The sequence below is a fragment of the Onychostoma macrolepis genome, chromosome 16 (assembly GCF_012432095.1).
Source record: "Onychostoma macrolepis isolate SWU-2019 chromosome 16, ASM1243209v1, whole genome shotgun sequence".
NCBI lineage: Eukaryota > Metazoa > Chordata > Actinopteri > Cypriniformes > Cyprinidae > Onychostoma > Onychostoma macrolepis.
Window position 1 is genome coordinate 20,397,207 of NC_081170.1, and position 25,239 is coordinate 20,422,445.

The window sequence follows — 25,239 nt, forward strand, 5'->3', positions numbered from 1 at the left end:
GATATCGCAAGTACAACATGGCTACTGTATATTACGTAAGGCAAACAATCCCTGTTATCACAACCGTGGCCGTTTCTATTTCTCCAGCTGCTCTACATGCATGAAGCTGTTGCTAATACAGTCTGCTGTTGACTTCAATGAGGCTTCATCAGTCCCTCTGGTCTCATTTCCATTCATAATCTGAACTACGCTTCTGTCACTCCCCTGCTGTTCATGAATGTCACATGGTATGTCTGACAGCATAGAATTAGTTTAACATGTTACCCAATACCCAAAATATGCAGATAGGTAGCAATGAATCATATGTGTTTGTATTGCAATTAATGGATTTAGTTATTCACATTAACAACAAATTAAGAAGTATTTCAAATGTATTCACCATTAAATCTTTTACAGAAGTGTGAAACTGTTCTTCACTGTCATAGCCATGGAGTTCTTCTGCATGAATGTGTGTGGATGTTTTTGTGAGTATTTTTATTTTCAAGTTTGTATTGTAAGGCTCCGTGTCTGTTTTCTTATAACCTTTGAATGGTTTCTGCAAATATTCAGTTTGAGTGACTTGAGTGGCATTTTTATCCAAATGCATTGAGAAGACCACCCAGCTCAAAGTAATCTGTTACATGTTACTTTCATGAAGGATACAGACTGTAAAATAATTTTTACAAACTGTTAAATAATTTAAATGAAATACACCACGCATTTTTAAGTAAAAACTGCCCTAAGATATTCTTTGGAGGTAAACGTGAAACTTTGTGTTCAGCTGACACATGAAAAATGTGAAAGTGAGAATGATTATTGCTTAGGTATGCACTATGGTAATATATTTCCCTTTAGTGCCATCATTGCATTTCTAAGTAATATTGTGCACAATAAAGAGCAGTCATGAGACTTGAGAGTATTTGTATGAATATTTTATAGTATATTCACAAAAATAAGTGTTTCTCAAACGGGGGCCGAGGCCCACTAGGGTGCCTCAGCAAACATCTAAGGGCTCTGCAGGATGACTTAGACTAAATAATCTTACTTAATTAAATTTCAAATAATAATAATAATAATAATAATAATAATAATAAATAGAATGTAAATTAATAAAATATAAAAAATATAAAAGACCAGAATACTTTAAACATCAACAAAAAAATAATTCGATAATTTGAAAAGAATTGACAAATGAGGTTTCTGTTAATAAAAAAAAAAAGTATAGCAGAACATTACTGGCAGAAATATTCTATCTTATGTGAGGGGCCTTTGAATATTGTGTTGAACTCTGGGCGGCCTTCGAGACAAAAAGGTTGAAGGTGTAGTATGTTGCAGATTTTCTTCAAAGAAATTCAGCTGATTTCATTTGATTGAGAACATCGCCACTATGTGGGCACTGCGTGCTAATAGCATCGCTGTAAAGTTAGGAAAGAAAATATCAGAGGATACTTGTCATCTCTTCATAACTCAAAGGCTTGTAGGTTAACGTGACACCCGAGTGCCATACATGTTAATAGCACATAACAGCCATCGCTGTCAAAATTACTGACAGAACTCTTAAAGGTGTTTAACAACGACACCAAAACGATAACACTGAATTTGTTTGCGCATATATAATATCCAGATTTTCACATTTCACAATCTAAATTCATTTCATTGTACGGCTACTATTCAAAATCACATAAAAATCAACGTTAAGCTAGTATTTCCCATGGCTCATGAATATTCAAATCTCTGGGCGCGCAAGGGGGCGCGGTCCGTCCGGCTGCGGGAAACGGAAGCGGAAGTGCCGCCATCTCCTCGTACCATCCGAGCAACAGCAGGGTCAGTACAGACATTATTTGCGAAAGTAGCGCTATTATGTTAGTATAAGCGGCTGTATGACACGTTATATGTTTAAATGACGAGCACGGCTCGAAGGGCGATAGTCGTGAAGGAAAACCGCGGTGTCGTCTCTCTGTCACGCACTCAGGCGCGTCTCTTTATGAGTTGAGTTAGCATAGCGCGGCGCTCCCGTCTCTAAATGAGTGTTTTTAATTTAGCGCCGTGACAGAGGCAACAGCGCTTCCCTTTACCCCCGTCTTCACTGATAATAACCCGCTTTCTGCTGCTCGGCTGGATGTCTGGTCGTGTTTGAGAGGAACAACAGAAGCTCGGCGGTAAGTAGCCTCAGTTAGCTGATCTCTAGTTGACTTGGCAGTGATCTCTTTCTATAAGTTTGGACCGCAGAGGGCTTGTTCGGTGTTGAAGTTACTTTAGAAGAGTTGTCTAACGGCTGGGAGTGAATTCTGTTTCGTTTGTTAGCTGGGTGGAGGTGTAGAGAGGTGTGTGCTGTTGTCTGATAGCCCTCACTGTCATCTGCTCAGACAAAGATAAACAACACTCCGCTTTAACAGATCTGATGCAGATCCGATTCGCCAACTGTCAGATTTCACGCACATTTCCAAGCAGAAGTTGTCATAGATAAGTTAATTGAATGTTATTTATCACCTCATCAACTTGCTTTTGAAAACCACCTGTTGACCCCTGATTTTACTGTTTTGAATGGAGCTTGAAGTTAAAGGTCTCTGGTGTCATTGACAACAGTTCATTCAGACTTTTGTACTTTGCTCCTGAATCCTGAAGGCGGCTGTGGGAGTGTTATCAGGTCAAAGCCTTACACAACAGTGCTGCATATTAATACACCCTATCAACTACTACTTATCGCCTGTTCTTCCTGGATTGACCGACACTTACAGGAACATTTTTAGTATATTTGCCTTTAATGTAGTCAAGGGTGCTAATGTAGTGTGTTAGTTTATTAATATGATCAGGACATGTTAGTAACTCCCTTATTCTTGTGTTATACAGTGTGTTTAATTTAATGTTAACCATGTAAAACGTGACAAATGTGAAATAATAGACAGAAAATTTACATTTTTCAAAATGGTTCAGTTTATCGAACCTTTAGACAGAATATATATATATATATATATATATGACAAAGTTTGGGTGTGTTTTATATTTTTTTATACACCAGGGTTTTATGGCTCATGTTATGTATGATATAGTGAGAATATGGAGATGACATTCAAGGAGGGAAAAAACATTTCATTTAGAGGTCCAAACTGAACAAATATATGCAGTTTGGTGCAGATGTTGTTTATATGGACAAACAAATTACATTCTGATAACTTGTAATATAAATCAGTGAGATTTTTGTAACGCTGTAACAGACTACTTACATAAAATGCATATACATATCAGTTGTCACTCTATATCTTCTAATTTAATTTCTTCGTAAGAGGATATTTAAATACTTTGTTTTATGATCAGAGCTCTGTAGTTTTAATTACCGTACATAATATTCAATGCAGTACTATAATTATTGAGAGAAAAATTATCCTTAAAATCCTGTTGTTTTATATTTGATACATAATTGATGTATGGATAATCGAATAAGCCTAAATGGCTTCCATCCAATAAATGTTCATCTTGAAATATTAATAACAATATAACCGTTAATACGTTTATTTTATAAAGAATTCATGGTAAAAAGATACAAGTACCAGGATGTGGACATTTTTACTACTATACTGAAAGGCTTTTTTTTTAACTAAAAATATGAATTATCTTTTAGAGGGCAGAAGGCATGTAGTCGTTTTTGTTCAACAGCTTTTATCATACTGATAATTTAGTGACTTCATAAGTCTATGTATCACATATGATAAATTAGGCTTTATAGTGAAGAAGTGATAGATGTTATGTTTTGTGCATCACAGCAGGTGTTGAGCTTCAGCTTTGTTGTAGTTTCTCTAAGCCTACACCTAGCTGATGTTACAGATGAGCAATGTACAGTGCCTTCAGGCACGGTCCGCCATTACTGCATTTTCTCTATTGTCAAAGAGCAGAATTGAATGTCTTTTGTGTTTTTAAGCCTCCACAGCGCTGCACCAGCTTTCATCCCTCTATGTTGTACCTCCCGTCTAAATCTCTGTTCTTCTCATAGTTATTTCACCCCACATCTGTGCTTCTGGGCCCTCATGTGGCCGCCGTGCGGAGGTTTGGAACAGTGGACAGGCTAAACACTGAGAGACCCCGACCTGAGCGCACACGCACACACACAGAGATCGAGAGGGGGGGAGAGAGACAGACACTCCCAGGTATAGTACACTTCACACACACTTCCTGGAGCCAAACTCGCACGTCATCAGATGCTCTTGTGTTTACAGGACTTTTAGGTTGGGGAATTCCTGGTGCTGCGCTCTCATGGTTACAGAGGGTGCACCGTACTGGGGATATAGTTAGATTGAGTCTTTTTTTGGTTTTATTTTTTTAATCGATGGAGAGATGGATGGTGTTTGAACAGCAGCCAAAGCATTTCCTTTTTGTTTTTTGATAAACGTCCTGCTGGTACCTCCTGGTCATTCTTAGATATTTCTGTCTCGGCTGATACACTCCCTTTTGAAAAATGTGTTGCCTTTGTTTGCCTTTATACCTGTCCTTATTATGTTTATGTCCTTATGTTTTATTGACATTGCTTTACAATGTCCCAGATTTTGCAGAACCTGATAGCCAGCCTGTTGCCATGTCGACATCATCGCTGCGGCGACAAGTGAAGAACATTGTTCACAATTACTCAGAGGCAGAGATAAAGGTTAGACTTTTACCTTTGTAACCCAGCTTTCGTTTTCTTTGTTCTTCTTTTCACATTCTTCTCCATCTTGGCCTTGAAACAGTCTTCTTATTCAAGTCTTTTAGTTCCTGATAAATGTTTTGTACTTCTTCTCCTTTTTTTTTTCCGATTGAATGAAACTGTTAGCAGTCATACAAAAGAGGCAGGAATTAATTTTTTTTTTTTTTATCAGTTATTTTAGTTTAGGCTGAAAAACTGGTTACCAAACATGCTAACGCATAATCTTAAATGAATCTCATTAAGAAATCTCATCACAATACGATTTTTGCATAAATTTCCTGCCTAAAGAATAAAAGTGCGTCACAACGTTAGTCAGCAAAATAAAGTTATGTTTGGAGTATCATACTACTGTACTACTCTAGTCCATACTCTTTCTGTAGTATAATAATATGGTTTAATTTGCACAGTCTGCAAACTTTTTATGTGCCTAGATTAAACAGATAACCTGCTATATTCTCTAAAACTTGAATTGAAAAATTCCATTTGCAAATTCCAAAATGCAATGCACTGACCTTCAATTTCTGGTCTACAATTTGTCTTGTAGAACTGGGCACTTTAATGGTAAGGTGCAATGGCAGTTCTTAACCTGTTGTTTATTATGAATTTTTTTTAATTTATTATTAATGTTTTTGTTTTATTTTAAATTTTTTAATTGACAACACTAGCTGAATAAACATGCAATGTTATGTAGCATACTTCTGTTTAAAATGTTTTAGTTGGATACAGTATATAGTTTGACATACTTTCACATACTTACACGTACAGTATTCGGTAAGCATGAAGAGACACTTTAAGTGAAGTTTATTGACATTTTTTTTCCTCAAGGTTAGGGAAGCAACCTCTAATGACCCATGGGGTCCCTCTAGCTCTCTGATGTCAGAGATTGCTGACCTGACATACAATGTAGTGGCCTTCTCAGAGATTATGAGCATGGTCTGGAAAAGACTCAACGACCATGGGAAGAACTGGAGACATGTATATAAAGTAAGTTTGACCATCACTAGTGGCAGATGTGGTATATGAGGCTATAAACACAATCTGATTGTACGTTTACTCCTGCTCTTTCTCAGGCTATGACTCTGATGGAGTATCTGATAAAGACAGGTTCAGAGAGAGTGGCACAGCAATGCAGGGAAAACATCTACGCCGTTCAGACTCTCAAAGATTTCCAGTACATTGACAGAGATGGCAAGGACCAGGTACACACAGACAAGAAGTTCTATTTATACACACACACGTGCAAACGAAACGTGTTATCTCTCTTTCAATAAGGAAATAAATGGAGAGCTGTTAGTTTTGAAGTGCCCTTCAACATGTTAGTAATGATTCTCATATGTGATTCACACACACTACAGCAATCTCTCGCTCAAGGTCTCTATGTGCAGTCAATTCAAACACCATGACTTTCAACCAAGGTCTTTCTCCCACTCACATTTAAACCACAAAACTTCAGCCCAATAGGTTTTATTTTATTTTAGTCACCCTAATAACACATTTGTCACATACACTACCTCAAACTCAACATGTAGTTCAGGTTTTTACATTATTCATTCCGATGCTGGACAATTAAATATACTGGAATTGCACACATGCTTTGTGCAAAACACAATAAGTTAATATGTAACGTTACGTATTGTGTGCGTGTTTCAGGGTGTGAATGTACGGGAAAAGGCCAAGCAGCTGGTGACTTTGCTAAAAGACGAGGAGAGGCTACGAGAGGAGAGGATCCATGCACTCAAGACCAAAGAGAAGATGGCACAGACTAGCAGTGGTAAGAATTAGAAGTGCTTTGCAGTAGGAGGGGCTTATGAAGGGGTCAGGGCGGACACTTCACAGCTTTGGCCAAGTATGGAGGCTGGCAAGCATTTTGCTCTGGAAGCACTTTTAGGGACCGATACTCCACCATCTATTGATGCATCATAATGGCTGTCATTTGACTCCTCCCTTAGCATCTTCGGCCCCTTCTGCTCCTGCTTTAGGGGGAGGACTGCACTCGGGAACAGACGCTGAGCAGGCGTGGCCCCAGAGCTCTGGAGAGGAGGACCTCCAGCTCCAGCTGGCACTGGCCATGAGCAAGGAAGAGGCGGAGCAGGTAAAGTCTCTCAGCCAATCAGGTTTTCAGGCTCCAGGTAAAATGTACTACTGAGATGGTTCAGAGACAGAGGAAGATGAATATTTCTACCAGAAATGGAAAGAGCTTTGTAGGCATACTTAATGTGAAATTGGATTTTAGCAGAACTATACCTAAGGAATACTGTGGAGTCAGCTGGTCATATGCAGAATAAATCCTGACATGGTGATCAGATCTTCATTTTGTGAAATTGAACTACTGACTGTACATTCTCGTGTTTATTACACGAAAATAAATAAACAAATTGACATTAAATTGAGGTTTTTTTTATGTACAGAGAGATGAAACCATGCTACAAGGTAGTGCAGGAAATTGTTTGCCTGAGACAGTGTTCAATTATATACTTTAATGGCCAACTATATAAACATATCTGACAGCAAAATGTCATCTATTCCAATCAAGTATTCCAGATAGTCCTGTAATAAATTGCTCTAATATGGACTGTGACTTGTGAAATATATTTACTGGTTTTACATGCCATTGAATTACAAGTTGTACTTTAACTGTGGCATCCCAATCATAGCTCAACAGTAAGGATTTTTTTTTTCTTCTTGCTGAGTCTGTTCAGATTGACTTGGCAATATTTAACAGGCACACACAATTATAGATTTCTGTTAAAAATAGATTTCTGTTAAACATAGTTTTAAAGCAGTCATATTTTATCTTTTTTTTGTCTGAATTTATATGTATATTTTTATATTTACACATCATTTTTAAATTTTTTTATGTAATTGACATTTAATTTTTTTATTTTTACATATCTGTTGCAATACTTTTTTAAATAAATGATAGTAGTTCTAATTATATAACAATAATACAAGAAGTATTCAGAGTAAAAAAAAAAAAAGTAAGTTAGCAAAGTATAAAAAGTACATGTACAAAAAATGTAAGATATGTGCCCCATAGGTCAAGTGACAGTTCTGTCAACTGGCTCAACTCTCTCTCACTGGCCCCGGGCCATCCTTACTGTTGAGCTCTGCTAATAATAACCATCTTTAAAGCTCCCTAAATCTGCCTTCTTCCCTAACTGCCATCATAGAATAGAAATATGGTCTGTTTCTCTAATAAAGTAGAATAACACCCATTGAACATTTGGCCCGTCCTCTGCACAGTTTCTGCACATTTCCCCCCTCACTCCTTCACTCACATCTGTCCTCACCCTGCCCCCCTCCTTCAGACTAGCAAAGACCCTCTGGAAGATGCAGAGATCCGCTACGCACTCACAATCAGCCAGGAGACTCACCAAAAGGTCAGGGAGCAAATATTCATCCAGGTTACAGTAGATGAACTCTTCCTTTGCTATCCTCTTCCATTGCAAATCACAGATCAGCCTGAAATAATATATACTTGAGAATGATCATGGAACAATTGAAATGTCTAAGAAATACCTAGTAAGTGCTTTTAAAAAGGTTAAAAATTTCCGTTGTTCTTTAGTGTGTGTTGAGCTTACCTCTTGTTAATAATTTCTGTTGTTTGAAGTCTTCTGAACAAATTGTTCACTTTTGCATGATGAAATCAATGAGTAATTCCGAAAGTACCTATAATTCTCAGTAATTGTTCATTCTTTGTAATTCCATCAGAGCTTATCAATGAAATGTCAGAGTAGATGAACCGCCCACTACTTTCAAATGTTGATTTGTGCCTAACTGAAGCCATGAAGCACAACTCTGAAGCTGGTGAGACATGGGAGTCAGGTTGCCACAGTTCAGTAGACTCCATTTCCCATCAGCCCACAGAACTTGGTTCACTGTGATGATGTGACGGTGGTGTGTGATTGGCAGGAGGAGCGTCTGCGCAGGGGAGACGACCTGAGGCTGCAGATGGCCATCGAGGAGAGTAAGAGGGAGAAAGCCAAGCCCGAGGAGGTGTGTGATTGTGTACGATTGTGTCAGCAAGAGTTCATGCTTGACGAGTTGTTGTTCTAGGATGAGAGCGTGAGGTGTACACATGGTAGTGTGTTGTGTTACCGAGGGTTGCGTGTTTGTGTACCTGCCTCTCACTCTCCAAGAGTTACCTGCTCTGTCTGTGTCTCTCACCCTGCGTACGCGCTTTAGCACAGCGATGTGTGTGAGCTTGTTTCACTTCCTCTAGAGTTTCTTCCTTCTTGCCATTTCGCCACACTAGCTATTATTGAACCACTTGCCAGTGTAAGTGTATGTCCTCTCTGTACAAACAGTCTTCCCTCTCACTCTTTTGCGTTGTCGCGCACTCCTTTCAAAATGAGGACTTTCTTACTGACATGTCTCTCTCTCAGTCGTCTCTGATGGAGTTGAGTGCCGTAGATCCATGGGGGGCCCCTGCAACGGGCTCTGCCGGACCCTCTCCGCCTCCTGCTTTGGCTCCTGCGTCTACCGCTGAGCCATGGGGCCCGGCCGACCCATGGGGAGCTGCCTCCCCCGCCTCTCCCCCGAGTGCCGACCCTTGGGGAGGAGCACCAGCAACAGTAGCCCCAGACCCATGGGGCGACTCGTCCTCTAGAGTGAACTCTGACCCCTGGGCGTCCACAGGTGAGAGTGTCGAGGATGTGTCCTCCCTGTGTCCTCTGTGTCTTTACCCTGGCTTTTCCTCTTTGTTCGTGGTGTCCTCTGATCCTTGACCTCTCCTTGTATCCCCTCCAGCTGTGACCCCTCCAAGTGCTGACCCTTGGGCTACCTCAGTGGCTCCAGCCCCTACCCCGCTCTCAGGGTCAACTGATCCCTGGGCAGCGGAAGGAGCTGCTCCTGCCACTGACGGTCTGACCTCTGACCCCTGGAGTGGCTCAGTTAAACAAACTAATGGCACAGGTATACTTGCACATGTAAATGCATAGATGCACTTAGCATAGGGTTGTCCGGTCCTGGTCCGGCAGGGACAGTGTCCTTCACTGCTTGGCTCCCAACTAGTCTGGACATACCTGCCTGGAAGTTTCTGGTAATCCTGAAGACTTTGATTACCACTAGATTCAGATGCGTTTAAATGGATATTTCCCAAGGACTAGCCGCGCGGTGAGGCTGCCCTCGGCGGATACATGAGAACTGAGCGTCCGGTGATCGTGTGGATCTTACGTCTCCGAAATCAGTGAAGCACATTTTCAATTAGGCACTGCGGTTTATTTATACATTTATTTATTTATAAATAAACCGCAGATTTGAGTTTTAAACAACTACATTCTTGCCAGAAATACTTCTAAAACTACATTTCATGGCACAATAACAGTAATATTGTTTTTAAAAATTATGCGAATAAATGGTGGTTGAAATACAATGCGAGTTCAGCGCCCATGTCCACAGTTGCCAACTCTCGTGAGACAAATAAGCAACCGCAGCTTCAAAAACAAGCCCAATATTTTTTTGATGATTTGTTATCATCAATATTATTTATCAATTATTTATTACCAATAAGTAAGCCTGCAACATATTAAACTGAAACCACTCTTTTATCTGAAAAACAGAAGCTATTTTACAAAAATTAGCAAACTGCAACAAAAGTTGGAACAAAACTCGTCTCCAATCACTTGTGAGCAGAATACGATTGGAGAGATGGAAAAGGAGAAAAGCACAAGAGCTTCAAAGGGGAGCTGTAACATAGCCACATTTATAGCCTAAAATATATAGGGGTCATTCTATGGAAATGTGCATTTTTCTGTCCCTAGCCTTTACAGAAATATTACACTTGAAAAACTCTTGGTTACAATATATATATATATTTTAAAATGAAACAATGTGTTATTTGAACAATTATACCTTCTTGAGCCATCAATGTGGCAATATTTGTTTTTAATTAATTATAAAGAATTCCAAGCACCACAAAACTGCTCATCCTCACAGCCATATACAGAGGGAAAGAGCTTTATTTTGAGGTCAAAAACAGGTTTTTCTTCCATTTAAAATAAAATAATGTATATATAACTATCAAATAAATGACATAAAAAACAAAATGTCACATAAATATTATATATATTAAAAAAAATTATACTAAATTATATATGAAATTATAATATATATATTATATAATAAAATATTATATATTAAAAATATTATTAAAAAAAAAATCATTAAGCTGTCATTTATGTGTATTCATGAAGTCAAAAGGTAATCTAATAATGTGGTCTAAGTTTAAATGTTAAAAATACACTTTAAGACATCTTGCCATACCAGGCTATTTGAACCAAATGTATTTATTCAGTATTAGGATATGACTACTTGTTTTTTATTACAGCCCGTGATAATTAATACATTACTAAAACAATGTAAAAATTAGGCTAAAAGAAAGTCATCCCACTCCTCTGCGTCTACTTCTATCATCGCTTGGATTACAGCGTCACACGCCGCCTTTTTGAATGTGATGATTTTTTTTTTTCTCCGAGGAGGGGGCGGAACATTTGGCAAATTACGCTACAGCACTTATATTATTGCACTGGTTGGCTATTAACTGCGAGCAGACAGAGTGCCAATCAATGCACTGGAGAATACGGCGAACATAAATAAAGAAACTAAGTTGCTTTGTCAGATTTCCCTAACAAGCAACCATATTTTTTTTAAATAAGCCCAAAAAAACACAACCCGCAACCAGGGATTTTTTTCACGCAACTTTACAAAAAAAGAATCCCAAAGTTGCGTATAATACGCGGACTTAACAACTGTGCCCATGTCCCACCCCCGAAAGTTCCGGACCTTTGAAAAAGTACTACCTCGTGAGCAGGGACTTTCTGAGGGACAAATTTTTACCTGGAACTTTATTTAGATCCTGGTTTCTGCGGTGTAAATGCACCGAGTACCGGCCCAAAGTCCCTAGTAGGGGTGCTCCGATTGATCGGTTACCGATCACTATCGGCCGATAATCACGTTGGGATGTTTGATCGGTGGTCTCTAAAAAGGCCGATCTCAAAAACCGATCTCAAGCTGATGACCCGCCTGCCGTGAGAGGATTGACAAGACATGCAGCTGTGCCGTCTGACTCTGTCCGGTGTGGGTGAAATAATTATAATCTTGTACAATTCATATTTCTTCATTAAATAACTTAAGTAATTTGAAAATTTTCTGTGAAGCATAATTTCACAAACAGTGTGAGTGAATCACCGCGCTTGCGCGCTCTCTCTCAAAATGCACAAATGGCTTCAAATCACATTGTGTCTGCACTATAAGCGAGCTGCACAGTTGACACAGGAATCATCACTTGCACAATCGAAGCAGTGTCGCATCATTACTAAAGTTTATAAACTGCATTTCTTTTTAATTCTTGTCAGTGTTTAAGCCATTCAGCGCTCGCACGCTCTCCCGGAGACTGCACTCATGCACACTCGCAGCGCACACACATAATGCCATGCAAGTCAACACATACACACACACCGTTTGCATTGCATATGCGATGTGTATTTTTTTCCGCGCTCATGTTAACGGATTAGAGCATTCATACTGCACACGGTTGCGGCCCGGCAGTGCATTCCAGGAGCCGTGTGTCTGCTAGGGGTGGGCGATACTGCAAATTTTGGTATCGATCCAATACCAAGTAAATGCAGGGCAAGTATCGCCGATACTGATACCGATACTTTTTCGTTTTTAATAACATACATTTAAATTACCAATTAACAATAACTTATGCTGATATGACTAAAATATTACATTCACCTTAAAGCTATGTGGATATTATTTGCCTTTCTGAAAGGAGTTTGCAAGCAGAGGAGCCCAGAATATGAAAGCAATGCGTAAAGTTTTGTGTTAAGCATTTTCCTCCCATAGAAAAGAGTTATAAAGAAAAAAAAAAAAAACTTAACGTGGCCTAATGCATTAAGAAAGTAATATTAAAAGGCCAACTCAGTATACTGATGATGCAAACTATATGCAGGCAAGCAGCTCAGGATGAACTCAAAGTGCATGCATGTTAAGTGTTTACCTCTGATAGAAAACCTTTATAAAGAAAAAAAAACAACGTGGCTTAATGGTCGAAGATAGTAATACTGTATAAAATGGACAAATTCTGTAAATTTAATGGGTCTGGCTTCCAGTCTCATCCGCTTCCAACTATTTTTAACTGTACAAAACAGCTCGTTTTGCTGCTTGCTTGGTATTGCAAACTGGTGTTTCTTACCATATTATTTTAATGAATTGTCTTAATTATAAACACACACGGTGGATCACACAAACAATTTTACTGTTTATTGCACTGTTATTTTTCTCATGATTTCCCTACCGTGCCTAATGAAGTGGAAGTCTCGCACATTCAGTCTATGAAAAAAGCTTACTTCCACATTGAAAAAGGTGAATAAGTTTGGTGCTGTTGCCACAGTAGCGAATTTCTACCATTCCATCTCTTGCTGTAGACAATAATATCCACTTGTGCTTGGAGCCGCTGAGTCACGTAATGGCATAACAAAACACTAAAGCTGGGGAGGAGCAGTAATGTTTGCGTACGAGACGCGAAAAGAGCGGTATATAAACACACAGATATGTCTATTCTTTGTTGAATGTATTAAGCAATGTATCAAGTGTAGAGGAGAGAAAATTAACCTAAAGTATCGATCTAATCAGGCTAGTATCAATCCGATACCGATACCAACGTTGGTATCGATATTAGGATCGAGCTGCCCACTACTAGTGTCTGTAGAATTAAAGTGACAGCGCATTGTTCTTTATGAACCGCAGGATTGCTTGTAAAAAATTGAAATGCCAAAGAAAAGGCGGTAGAGCTGACTTTCTGTCAATGGTAAGTTTTAATTTAGAATGTTTGTGATAATGTAAGAAAAGTAGTTTAAATGTTTTGTCACTTGCTTGAGCAACTTAATATCTAAAATCTAGAAGTAAATGCAAAAGTAAAAAGCATTGAATAATGTGTTTCTTATATTTATTGCATTTAAACACATCTATGAAAGATTGTATTACTGTACTGTGTAAAAAAGAATCACAATGCTGAAAAAGCATTTTAAGTAACAATGTTTGGATTTTAAATCAAAATAATGGATAAATGTTGTGTTTGTAGTAAACAGCCATGGATCAGGAGCAGACTCCCATGTGAAAGCACACACTGTATAAAAATAAATAAAAAAAACTCAAAAAAAAGAAGGCAACCTATCACAATCAACTTCAGTTAACTCAACTAGCAACCAACACCTTAAAAACTTTAGTTCATCTAATGCAGGGTTTCCCAAAAGTGGGGTTCGCGAACCCCTGGTGGTTCGTGAGGGAATTGCAGGGGGTTCGTGAGTTGGTACACGGTATGCCTAAGAGTGTATTAATACAAAGAAAAATATAAATTAAATTAAAAGTTTTTCCAAATAAATGCTACAGGTTTATACAAATGTGAAAAATGCATTTGGCATAGGTATTTCTGTGGCTCAGTGGTAGAGTATTGCATTAGCAGCCCAAAAGGTCATGGGTTCAATTCCCAGGGAACACACATACTGATAAAATAATGTATAGCCTGAATGCACTGTAAGTCAAAGCATCTGCTAAATGCATAAATGTTTTTTTTTTTTTTTTTTTTTAATCTTGTGGAAAAAAAATCTAATAATTACATTGTAAATTACAGTAATATGAATTTTTATAATTCGTTGAGTGTAATAACAATAGCTATGAAAATACTACTGAAACTTTAAAATGGATAAAAACAAATGTTTTTAAAGTTAAACATGCAGATGTGCCATTTAAATTATTGAAATATTTACTTAAAATCTCAGGGGGTACTTCAAGTAAATAATTTAGGTCAAAGGGGTTCGGCTGACAAAAAAGTTTGAAAACCCCTGATCTAATGAATAAAAGTCAGTCTACTGAGTGTTAAAAGATCTGTTAGAGCAACCAAAGATTTTTTTGCATTTAACTATGCTAATCTTTTTTAACAATCCTTTTTCTTTTGGATTTGTTTATTTTCAAAGCCTTCTACATAATAGAAGAAGATTAAAGAGGTAGTATTTGCCTCTTAAATCTAAAGGCAAACATTTATGCTAATAGACAAATGTATTAAACAAGTTCCAATGAGATGCACATATACAGTAACTCAGCAAACGATTCTCAAACATGGTGAGGATCATCAAATTTTAAATCAGTAAAAATATGAACTCTGATCCACATGACAGCTATACTGACAGTGACAGCAGCAGCAACATAAATTAAGCCAGTAAAATTTAAAACAATGATAATATTTTAATAATAATTAACAAAATGTTTTCAAGCTGCAATGCATGCTGGGAACTTATGCAATATTGTTCAATGGAAAATTGTTCAGATGACTCAATTTGGAAAGTTGGGAGAACATTTGGATATGTTGTGAACAAATACTTGAGTATCTAAGTAAGGTAAACAAAACTTGTATTTTTGTTCAGTTCACACAAATTAAACTGACTTCAATTAAAAAAAATCTTTGTTCAGGCTACTTTTTTTTAAAATATTGGTTAGTAGAACTTTTCGAAAGTTGGATTTTTTTTTTAACAGTGCAGTCAGTGCTTCTGCACCGCTTATGTGATTATAAATATTTATTAGAAATAATTCTACATGATAAAAAGAAGGCTTTAAAAAGATCGGTATCGGTGATTGGATCGGCAGATACTGCTTTGTGTGATCCGCGATTGGCCTCAAAAATCCTGATCGGAGCACCCCTAGTCCCTAGTTCCTAGTTCCTGGGGAAAGTTCCTGCGGTGGAAATGCGGCTTAAGTGAAGGCTAGAGCTAAACGCTGCGGAACAGTGACCCTCCAGTAGCAGGATTGGACACTCCTGACTTTTCCAAAGAAAAGTTACATTGCATTAGACACAACAGTATGTTTGCTGGTAATTCTCACACATTTTTATTCTACGCTGCCCACTCTGCAGCTGAAGAGGTTTTATTCTTGGCACTGGTTTATTTACTCTTTGCTAAGCCCCGCCCCCTTGGCTACTCTCGTTCCTGTTTGATAAGTGTTACGGAAGGCTTCACAGGGCGATCTGGAGATTTCCAGAAATAAAATGGATATTATTGTTATGTGGGCTGAAAGGAACTATGATGTTGAGCTATGATGTATCTGCTGTTTTTTTCTTGGGGGAAAAAAACTATTTACTGTACATTTTCACTGTCTGTGAGAAAAGAACAGACCAGAAGTCATTCATTTCCAATGGAGAGCAGATTGCAGATATTGTTTGTTAGCCTGTATGGTGCATCCCTAAATAAAATGAATAAATAAATGCTTGTCTAATAATATGGTATTGGTAGTATTGGTCAGTAACGTGTTTAATGCGGGGCTTAGCAAAGGATCAGTTGGACAGCAGTCTTGTTTCCTTATTAGTTATTCACAGGATCATATTAACCATTTACATGTCATTTTTTTGCCTCGTTCTTTTCCACACACAGCAGATCTAGAGAGAAGAGGCTCCTCAGTGACAGGAGGTGATGCTGGAGGTGGAGGCAGCACAGGCTCGCCCGTGCCCTTTGACCTTTCATCGCTCGGTTCCTCCTTGCCTGTTCGAAAAACGCCAGAGTCATTCTTGGGTCCCAATGCTGCACTCGTGGATTTGGACTCACTAGTATCATCAAAACCCAAACCTAAACAACCACCACCGCCAAGCATCTCCTCCACATCTCACAACCCCTTCCTACAGACACAGGGTGTGTATTTAAAAAAGCCCACGTTTAGAGACAAATCGTGTTTTGTTTATCCTTCTAACATTAGTTTTCTCCTTTAACTTTAGGTCCCTCCTCAACAGGTATGGGAGTTACCCCAGGCAGTACCATTTCCAGTAGAGGGGTGTCTCCGACCCCACCTTCTGCTTCTAATCCTTTTGGCGCGACCCCGATGGCATCCATCTCCCCTCAACCTTCTTCGCTCGGTCTGAGCCAGCTCCGTACAAGCCCCATTCCCCAGAATCCTATGCTTGGTCACATGCCTCCACCAGCAGTGGGACTGGTTCAGCCGGGGATGGGCATGCCAGGAATGGGGGTCCCTATGGCGGCCCCTGGTATGGGCATGGGAATGGTACAGTCCAGCCCAATGGGCATGCCTTTTGGTGGAATATCCCCCATGGGTCCTGCAGGAAATCCCTTGCTGATGGGCCCTGGAGGCCCCGTGCAGCCTGCACTGATTTTGGGTGGGCCGTCGGGGGTGGGTGGAGTGATGGGAACAGGAGGATCTATGGGAGCTGGAACAACAGGCACAAGCACCAATCCTTTCCTTCTTTGAGAGATTTCACCAATCCCACATGCCCTGTCCACTAAATCCAACCAATCCAAACCTGCCCTACCAACACAAACAGTTTGTGTTTGACAAAAAAAGAAATGTGTGTACATCTCTATATTTAATGAAAATGTTAAAACAAAAATGTGTTATTTTCTTTCACAAAACAGCATTTAAATTTTTTCTTTTTATTTTACACAGTATTTGAAGTCTATTTATTTCCCTATTAGTTAATTTTTTTTCTTTGACAGACATGGATGATTGGTGGGTTCATTCAATGAATGCAGGCTGTTAATATTGTTATATTATTAGGATGATTGTTATTGTTCAGAAACATGAAGATAAGGGAGGAGGAAAACAAGCCACTAATGAACTCAATCATACACCCCTTTCTCCCCCTTTCATTGAGCTGGTGACCCTCTGATGAAAGAGTGCATGAAGGATGACTGTGACGGGCTCGCCCTGAACAGACTGAGAAGAATTCAGCTGTTTTATTCACAACTCTAGTAAAAAAAAATCATTCAATAGATGTATTACTTTTAATTTAATTTAATGTGTAATCTTGTGTAATTTATTTTAATCATATGTTTCTGACTCCTGGGATCGATTAAACCAAGGAAAATCGCACTGGAAATTGCCATTGAAACGGATGCCTGCTTGGTCTCCTTCGACCACTTGCGAAATTTCAGTCTACATCAAGTGGTACACATGAAGAGATGCTGTGTGTGTGTGTGTGTGTGTGTGTGTGTGAGTGAGTGAGAGAGTGTGTGTGTGTGTGTGAGTGAGAGATTCCTCTCCTGTGCTTCTGATGGGGTTTTATCAGCATAGTCTCACTTTCAGCACTCTTAACTTGTTATAAAGGTCCTTCTTTTCACACATTTATTTTTTGCAGTTGTAAGAATCAAAGCATTAATTCGACACATTCACGTGAGAATCAGCCTGTCTTTGCATTTCACTTCAGCACATTTTTTCCTTGAACATTTACATAGAAAGTGGGAAAGTGTTAACGCTTCTGAAACTGAAAAAGAAAATTAGCTGAATGATTATATGAAGTCATATAAAATTGGGGACTGAATGACATGATCCATGCTGTTATTCTTTATTTACTTTCAATGAATTATTTTATATATATGAAAATTTTAGAGAGATTTCTCTAATATTGGCTATGGTCAAAAATCGTGTGGTGTTGACTGTGAACATTCACATTTAAAAATAAAATGGAGGAAAAAAAAAAAATCAAAGAAATTTAAGAAATAAAAAAAAAATCCACAAAAAAATTGTCTAAGCTTTTTTTTCTTTGGCATTGGTTTGCTTTTAAATGGCAATTAAAATGACAGACATTAGACATTTCCTTTTATTTTGTTTTTAATTGAAGACAAAATGTTAGCTCCTGAAGAGGATTTGCTATGTGACAAAATGTATTAATATAAAGCAATAAATGTCAAAATTGATTTCAGTCAAAATACACCCATATGTATTGCCATAATATACCTCAGTGTACTGTTAAACTGCATTTATTCTCCCACAAATTGTTAGTGTACATGCAATTTGTTGAAAATGTGCAATTTAAGATTTCAATAGCCATTGACTAAAGTGTCAGGAAAGCCTTTATCAACATTCAGCAAGAACTTTGGAAGTGCTAATGTTATTTACATTGTAATACGCTGATGTAAAAGGCAGCCTGGCGTGGATCAATCCACCCCAACCTTCAAGGTCTGGAGCAGTTCAGGAACAAACATGATAAATATTTTGCATCGCAAGTTTTGGTTAACCTCACAATTTGGTGCTGGGTATTATTATAGAACATGCAGTTGACTATAGCAGCACCATTGTGCCATATCAATCAAAGGAAACAAACAGCTGAATGATGATCATTGTTACGATGGTGCTGCTTTTGTTCCACATATAAATGAAACAAGATGAATGAGTTAGCCTCACCTCCTTTTTGACAGATACTCATGCCTTTTCTCGATAATTGGCTCATGTTTTCTTTACGGTGTATTTATCTGCAAACAAAATTATTCAATCAAAGAATCCCAGTCGAAATCATCCTGGATTTCCTCACTGTTGACTTTCTTCAAGTGTGGACGTCCTGTTGGGGTCAGTGGTTGAGTTTGAAGTGCTGTATTTGGACAATGGGTAAAAACAGTTCAAACATTCTCCAAAACAATATCTTGATGTTCTATAGAAGTCATGGAATGGTTTGAAACTACATGAGGGCGAGTAATCAAGTGACAGAATTTTCATTCTAGGGTTTGTCAGAATTGTCATTTTGGGACGTACCGTTAGGAGTCAGAGGCTGGCTCGTGGTGGGCTGCAGCCCCGGGGATCTCTGTGGTGTCTGGTTCTGGGTGTGAGGGGTCAGGGTTCTCCTGGGACTTTGAAGGGGAGATTCACCAGTGCCAGGAGGGAGCTGAGAGGAGTAGATGAGTGGAGAGGGTTGAGTTAAACTTGCCAGGCTGGGAGGGTTAGTGGGCAGCATATTCATGGAAGGTGGGGCCATTTGTCCGAAAGAGGAGGGGCCACCGGAGGATGAGCTAATGAGACCCTTCTGAGTGAAGAAACGGTTGAGTGAATCACAGAGCGAGGTGAAGAGCGTCGAATCCAACGCCCAATCACAGAGCTCGGCCTGCCGCATGCTCTCTACCAGATCTGCATGAGAACAACATGTAAATGCATGAGTATTAATATTATAAGTTATTTACTTATAATACTTTTGGCGCTGTAGCGGTTAATAAACAGAACTGTGTGTGTCTTGCTGAAGAACATTGTAGCCGGAGCTACTTCTCTCTGTTTATGTCTACGCCGAATCACGCAGGTACCGCCTACTCCGCAAAGGGACCTACCCGAACCAGTCTAAAATAGTCCAAATATAAACACTTATTATAGGTGTACCGTAGCGATTCAGAACAAGCCAAAAACACAGTTTGGAAAATGGATTCATGGTGTACTCGCTTATTATATAAATTTTGAACAAAAAAAAGTTACAGACTGCAGCTTTAATGAATCATGCATCCTTAGAATTACGTATTTAAAACAATATGAATGGTTTCAGAAGTTAGCGTTTTGTTTGTTGCATGTAGTGTAGCAATTTTCTATAAAATGGTAGCTTGACTGTTTTTAGTTTGAAGTGTAAGAAGATTGCAACTTGCCAAGTTACAGTTTCAAAATAGCTTCCCAACAGTGGAAAATACTGTTTCGGGATGCACAAATTCCCGAAATGGTCACATAAAAACCAAAAAGTAACTCCAGAGCAGAAAGTGAAAGCATGTAGACTACAGGAATGTAGTACTGACCAGGGTGACTGGTGAGATCAATGTTAGCCCAGTCCAGACCACTAGCAATTCTGAAACTCTCTCTCAAAGAGTCAGCGTTACTGAACCAATCTGCAGGAACGGCTGAAAGAGAGAGAGAAAGAGAAGATCAGGACACTCGTATCCCATCAACACACCACTACTGAGCAGTTATACTCACCATTACTGTGCAGCAACTTGTCAAGCTCAGTGTTGGAGTTTGGATGAATGTTAGAGTTCTGGTTTGGGTTTAGGTTGTGGATAAAACTAGAGTTAGTATTGGGTGTATTTGGGTTGAAGTTGCCGTTGGTATTGAGGTTTGGGTTAAAAGTAGGGTTGGGGTTGGTGTACTGGTTCATACTAGGGTTTGGACAGGGGCAGGGGGAGAAAGGAGGCAGGGTTGGCGTGTGGAGCGGTGTACTGTCATGGGTTAGTCCAAGTAAACTGGTAATGTCCGCTATGAGAGAGAGTGAGAATGTGAATCATTAAACACAACTAAACTGATACATCTTGATTCTGAATCAAAATAAATGATAAGCCAAAAGGAAAAGAGTGGCATAATAGATTTACTTACATTGTGAAGTGACTCTGTCTCTCACAGAGCGACAGAGGGACTGGAAGGAATTGTACAGATCTGGTAAATTCAAATCAGCAAAGGAGAATCGAAGAGGGGGATCAGCATGAGGGTTTGAAGGAAGAGATGTAGGTACTGGGATGCTTGGACGTTGCTGTGGAAATTTAATTTGCAGAGATTCATTTGAGAGTTATTTGGATTAACCATGTTATATACGTATAGTTCAGCCAAAAATGAAACTTCTTATTAACTCATCCTCAAACCCAAACTCTAATTCATTTTCTTTCATGAAGCACAATTCAGATTTTCAATTCGAATTCAAAGGGATAGTTCACCCAAAAATGAAAATTTTGTCATTATTTTCTCACCATCATGTTATTCCAAACCTGTATAGGTTTCTTTCTTCTGTTGAACACAAAAGACAATGCACAAATTAAAGAACACAGACGCAGCCAGTTAATTTCCATTATGACCAACACAATCTATCAAAAAGGAAATCATCACAGCCATGTCAAGCGCAAATTGGGTTAAGATATATTTTTGTGTGGCGTCTGAAAGGGAAATTCCTACAAATGCATAAGATCAGCTGAAAAAGTAATTGTGTCTGTCTTTGCTCATTTTTAACTACGTGTCTTTAGTAAATCTTGACAGTAATTTTTTTTTAATCTCAAAAGAGGGTTTGAGCTTTCACAAGCTATTAGTAAACTGGTGCTAGCTCCTAAGTTGACACCTTTAGAATATGGCTCCTTTATTTGATGTCAATGTTGTTTAAGTTATATAGAAACAATGACATTAATGGCATCAAAGCACCATTTTTGAAGTTCATACAACTTTAAAGTTGGCACCTATTTTGTAAATGCATAGCATAGATCCTAAATACCACAGATAAACATAATACCATACAGGTTTGGAATGACATGAGGGTGAGAACATGATAACAGAATTTTAAATCGAACTATTCCTTTGAGGTGATGCATGCATTTAAATTCACTATAAATGAAAGTAATTATGAAGTCTACCAGTCACTAGCTTTCTTGTGTTTACCACACACTCTCATTTCCTCATTCTTAGACCTCAAGCTCTGCTATAAGAGGATCTTAATCCTTAATAGAAATAGAAAAGCAGAAGAAATGACTTTGAACCTTGCAAGGAGGGGGAGAGAACGTGTTTTTGGTGTCTGGCTGAGGTGGGAGGGGCTCTGCTTGACTGACAGGCACTTGGGCCTCTGAGAATGGAGCCTGAAAGAGAGATGTCGGTGAGTGAAATACTGATCTCACAGATGTGTTGAATATACTTCATGTGACATACTTTTACCTCCTCCTCTTTAGGATAAGGACGTTTGACTCCCCTGGGTTGAGTTGAATTAGGCGGTACATCCATCGTCCAGTATGAGCCCTAAAACAGGTGATTATTTAGTTAGCTTCAGCATTAGTAAGCAACAGAGTGGATTTGAGAGTGTTATAACAGTTTAAAAAGTTAGTAGCATGACCGTATTTAAAATGAATAAACCTCAGATATATAATAAAATAATTTGGCTACATTACCTTCCCAGGATCGCTCTGTGGTCGAGGAACTTTCCGGAAACATTTATTTAGGGACAAATTGTGTCGAATTGAGTTCTAGGAGACAAAACAGAAATGTGTCTATACATACAGTACATATGCATTACTATACAAAGGTTTAGGGTCAGTTAGATTTTTGGTAATACTTTGCTTAAAGCCTTTATGTATAATGCATTATAAATGGTTATTAATGGATATAGAGCATTCGAATGCATTATATATTGTTGTGAATAATTATAACCAAATTTAAAATGCATGGCGTAACAATGAATTAATGAGTGCTATAATGTGTTAACTGTGGTTACAATTATTCATAAGATTGTACAATGCATTGTAAGGTGCATTACAGAACATAATTCATGCATTAAAACTACTTTATAATGCATTATACATGAAGGCTTTAGGTAAAGTAAAGAAATTAATACATTTATTCAGCAAGGATGCATTGAATGAATCAAAAATGACAGTAAAAACACTCATGCTACAAAAGATTTCTTTTGAACTTGCTATTTGTCAATCTTGAAAATTCTGCAAAAATGCATTATGGTTTCCACAAAGATATTAAGCAGCACAATTGTTTCCAACATTTATAACAATAAGAAACTGTCTTGAGCAGCAAATCAGCATTTTAGAATCATTTCTGAAGAACACTGAAGACTGGAGTAATGACTGATGAAAATTCAGCTTTGCCATCACAAGTATAAATAACATTTTATGAATCATTTGAGTCATTTCCTAAAATATGTTTTTAAACATGTCCAGATTCCTCAGATAATCAGCACCACTTCCAGTTAAAGAGCATCACACAACATTTAGCTTTAATCGTCAAGTAGAAGAGATTGAAATCACATTTCCTGTAAAATATGACTACACGCCTACAAACTGTCATTTCACATTGACAGAAAATCTGTTATAAATCTGTGTGATGAATCATATACAAATTTTAAGTGCGCAATAATAATAAGCAGTCTGTTCACTTTTACATCTTTTGACATTTTGACGGTAGGATATGATGCAAAACCAGCTCCCCAGAAATTCAAGTCAGTGTTACATCTATCAAAAGAGAAACTGAGCCACTGGACAGAAGAAAAAGCATGTTTTTCAAAAAGGCCAAGATCCCAAAAACACAACATTGTACGCTGAACAATTATGAAACGTTAAACTGTTAAATTTAATCTACATTGCATCCATCAATGACATAAAAACGATCAGTTCTCTAAATGACTCAATAATACATTTTCCTCATACCTTCAATATACATCTTAATCATTATTTTAATGTTTTTAGTGTAGTGTTTTTATATTGTGATTTATTAAATTATTATTTCATAAATATTATTCATATTTTTGGAGGAGTCAAAAATATTCAAGTTTTTGAGGGGGGGAGGGTCGCACCACATGACATTTTACAACCTGAACTAACCTTGCCTTGCCAAAAAGACAAGATGGTCAAATTATTTAATATTTTAAAACAAAAACATTTAGGAAATAATTTAAGAAAATATTATGCCATAAAGTGTTTCTTTCCTTTAATGAGGCTTTTTGTGTGTGTATTATGACATCAGGAAGGTTGTATCATCCTGACATGTTTAACTCTGTGACTGACCCCAATATACAAAAGAACTGCTTTCAGCTACATTGATATTTCACAACAATTTCTTTCTAGACTTGTTTGTTAAATCAATAAAGGTGTAAATCCAAACCACAGGCCCAGTTCGAACACAACTGCATAAACAACTCTGCCTCAGTGCATTATTTTGAACAAGGAAGTGGTCATGTAATGGTCTGGCCTTTACCTTCCATCCTCTTCCTGCTCTGCTGTAATAAGGAAATGTATTGCTGATCCATGTGTAAATATCATTCAAACTCAGCTTCATTTCAGGAGCAGAACTTATCGCCATGGCTATCAGAGTGGCGTAGCTGTGAGGGGGTTTCACTTTGGAATTGGATCCAGGGGACGGTGTAGGTATGGGAGGGATGTCCTTCTCTCTTCCTCGTTCTTTTTTTCGCTCCACTCTTTCTTTCCCTGATCGCAAAGTGCTGATTCCCAGCTGAGGAAGCCAGTCAATGCTGGTCAAACTAGAGTCCAGTTCAGAAGTCATGCTGAAGGGGAGATCTGAGGTGCAGAGAAAACAAAACATTATGTAATACTGTGTGTTAACCCATGCAGCCAAGCTAAGCTGTGAAGCAAAGTCAAAAAATGCCATACGCTTTTTCAAAGACAATATGATTTAAAAGTATGTTGGAATCCCAATCTTAATTTAAGCCATCAAGTAACGTTTTGACAAACAAACACATACTTAAAGCATTAGAGTGACTGCACACTGTACAGCTCAAATGTTGGATACACTTTTAGGTCTATTATTTCGAAAATAGCCTACTATAAGAGATTAATGTGTGTGTTTAAGAATAAAAGATGAGTGAAATCGTACCTCAGTTCTGTCAAAAGGCCACAGGCTTCACGCTGTGTTAATTTTTAATGCTGTCATCTGTTGCACAGAGGCATCTGAGGGATCTCCGCGTTCGCTTGTTTATCCTTCTTTCTTGTCTTGTATTTATCGCTGCATTCATTCGCTACCTGAAGCGCCTAAATTAACACGTTTTGTATGAAATTTCTGTTTGGTAGAAGAAGAAAATAGTCGGAAAAAGTTCTTCCCTTTCTTTCTCTTTCCCCTCCCGTTCTGCCCGTGTTGAACGTCACACACTCCACCCTCCTTTTGACATTTGAGAAGTCGGTGTGTTTCTCCTCCTCCCTGTCGTTCTCTCCTCCTCTCATGGCTGCACTTGTAGTGTTTTACTGGTGAGTAAGTTCCTGTTTCTCTACTGAAATAGGAGAGGAGTGGAGCACCAGGCGGGATCGCTGTAATAATTTCCATTCACATTTTCTTGGTCCTATGACACAGTGATCTTTGCA

At 38.3% G+C, this 25,239-nt stretch overlaps 2 protein-coding genes across 2 annotated transcripts; one reads left to right on the plus strand and one right to left on the minus strand.

The window, feature by feature from the left end:
- The first annotated feature begins 1,732 nt into the window (after window positions 1-1,732).
- epn1a (epsin 1a) lies at window positions 1,733-18,171 on the plus strand. Its single transcript, XM_058746468.1, has 13 exons — window positions 1,733-2,138; window positions 3,968-4,121; window positions 4,515-4,615; window positions 5,480-5,638; window positions 5,725-5,853; window positions 6,305-6,425; window positions 6,604-6,746; window positions 7,963-8,034; window positions 8,567-8,650; window positions 9,040-9,292; window positions 9,404-9,568; window positions 16,078-16,332; window positions 16,416-18,171. Exons 3-13 carry the CDS (start codon window positions 4,547-4,549, stop codon window positions 16,901-16,903), a joined length of 1,938 nt encoding a protein of 645 aa, XP_058602451.1. The 5' UTR covers window positions 1,733-2,138; window positions 3,968-4,121; window positions 4,515-4,546; the 3' UTR covers window positions 16,904-18,171.
- Window positions 18,172-18,244: 73 nt separating this feature from the next.
- Window positions 18,245-25,202, minus strand: foxj2 (forkhead box J2). The gene is made up of 10 exons (XM_058746469.1): window positions 24,758-25,202; window positions 24,122-24,441; window positions 22,309-22,383; window positions 22,079-22,159; window positions 21,907-22,002; window positions 20,765-20,918; window positions 20,372-20,647; window positions 20,194-20,295; window positions 19,181-19,549; window positions 18,245-19,019 (listed from the first exon to the last, which is right to left on the minus strand). Exons 2-10 carry the CDS (start codon window positions 24,425-24,427, stop codon window positions 18,916-18,918), a joined length of 1,563 nt encoding a protein of 520 aa, XP_058602452.1. The 5' UTR covers window positions 24,428-24,441; window positions 24,758-25,202; the 3' UTR covers window positions 18,245-18,915.
- Between the last annotated feature and the right edge of the window lie 37 nt (window positions 25,203-25,239).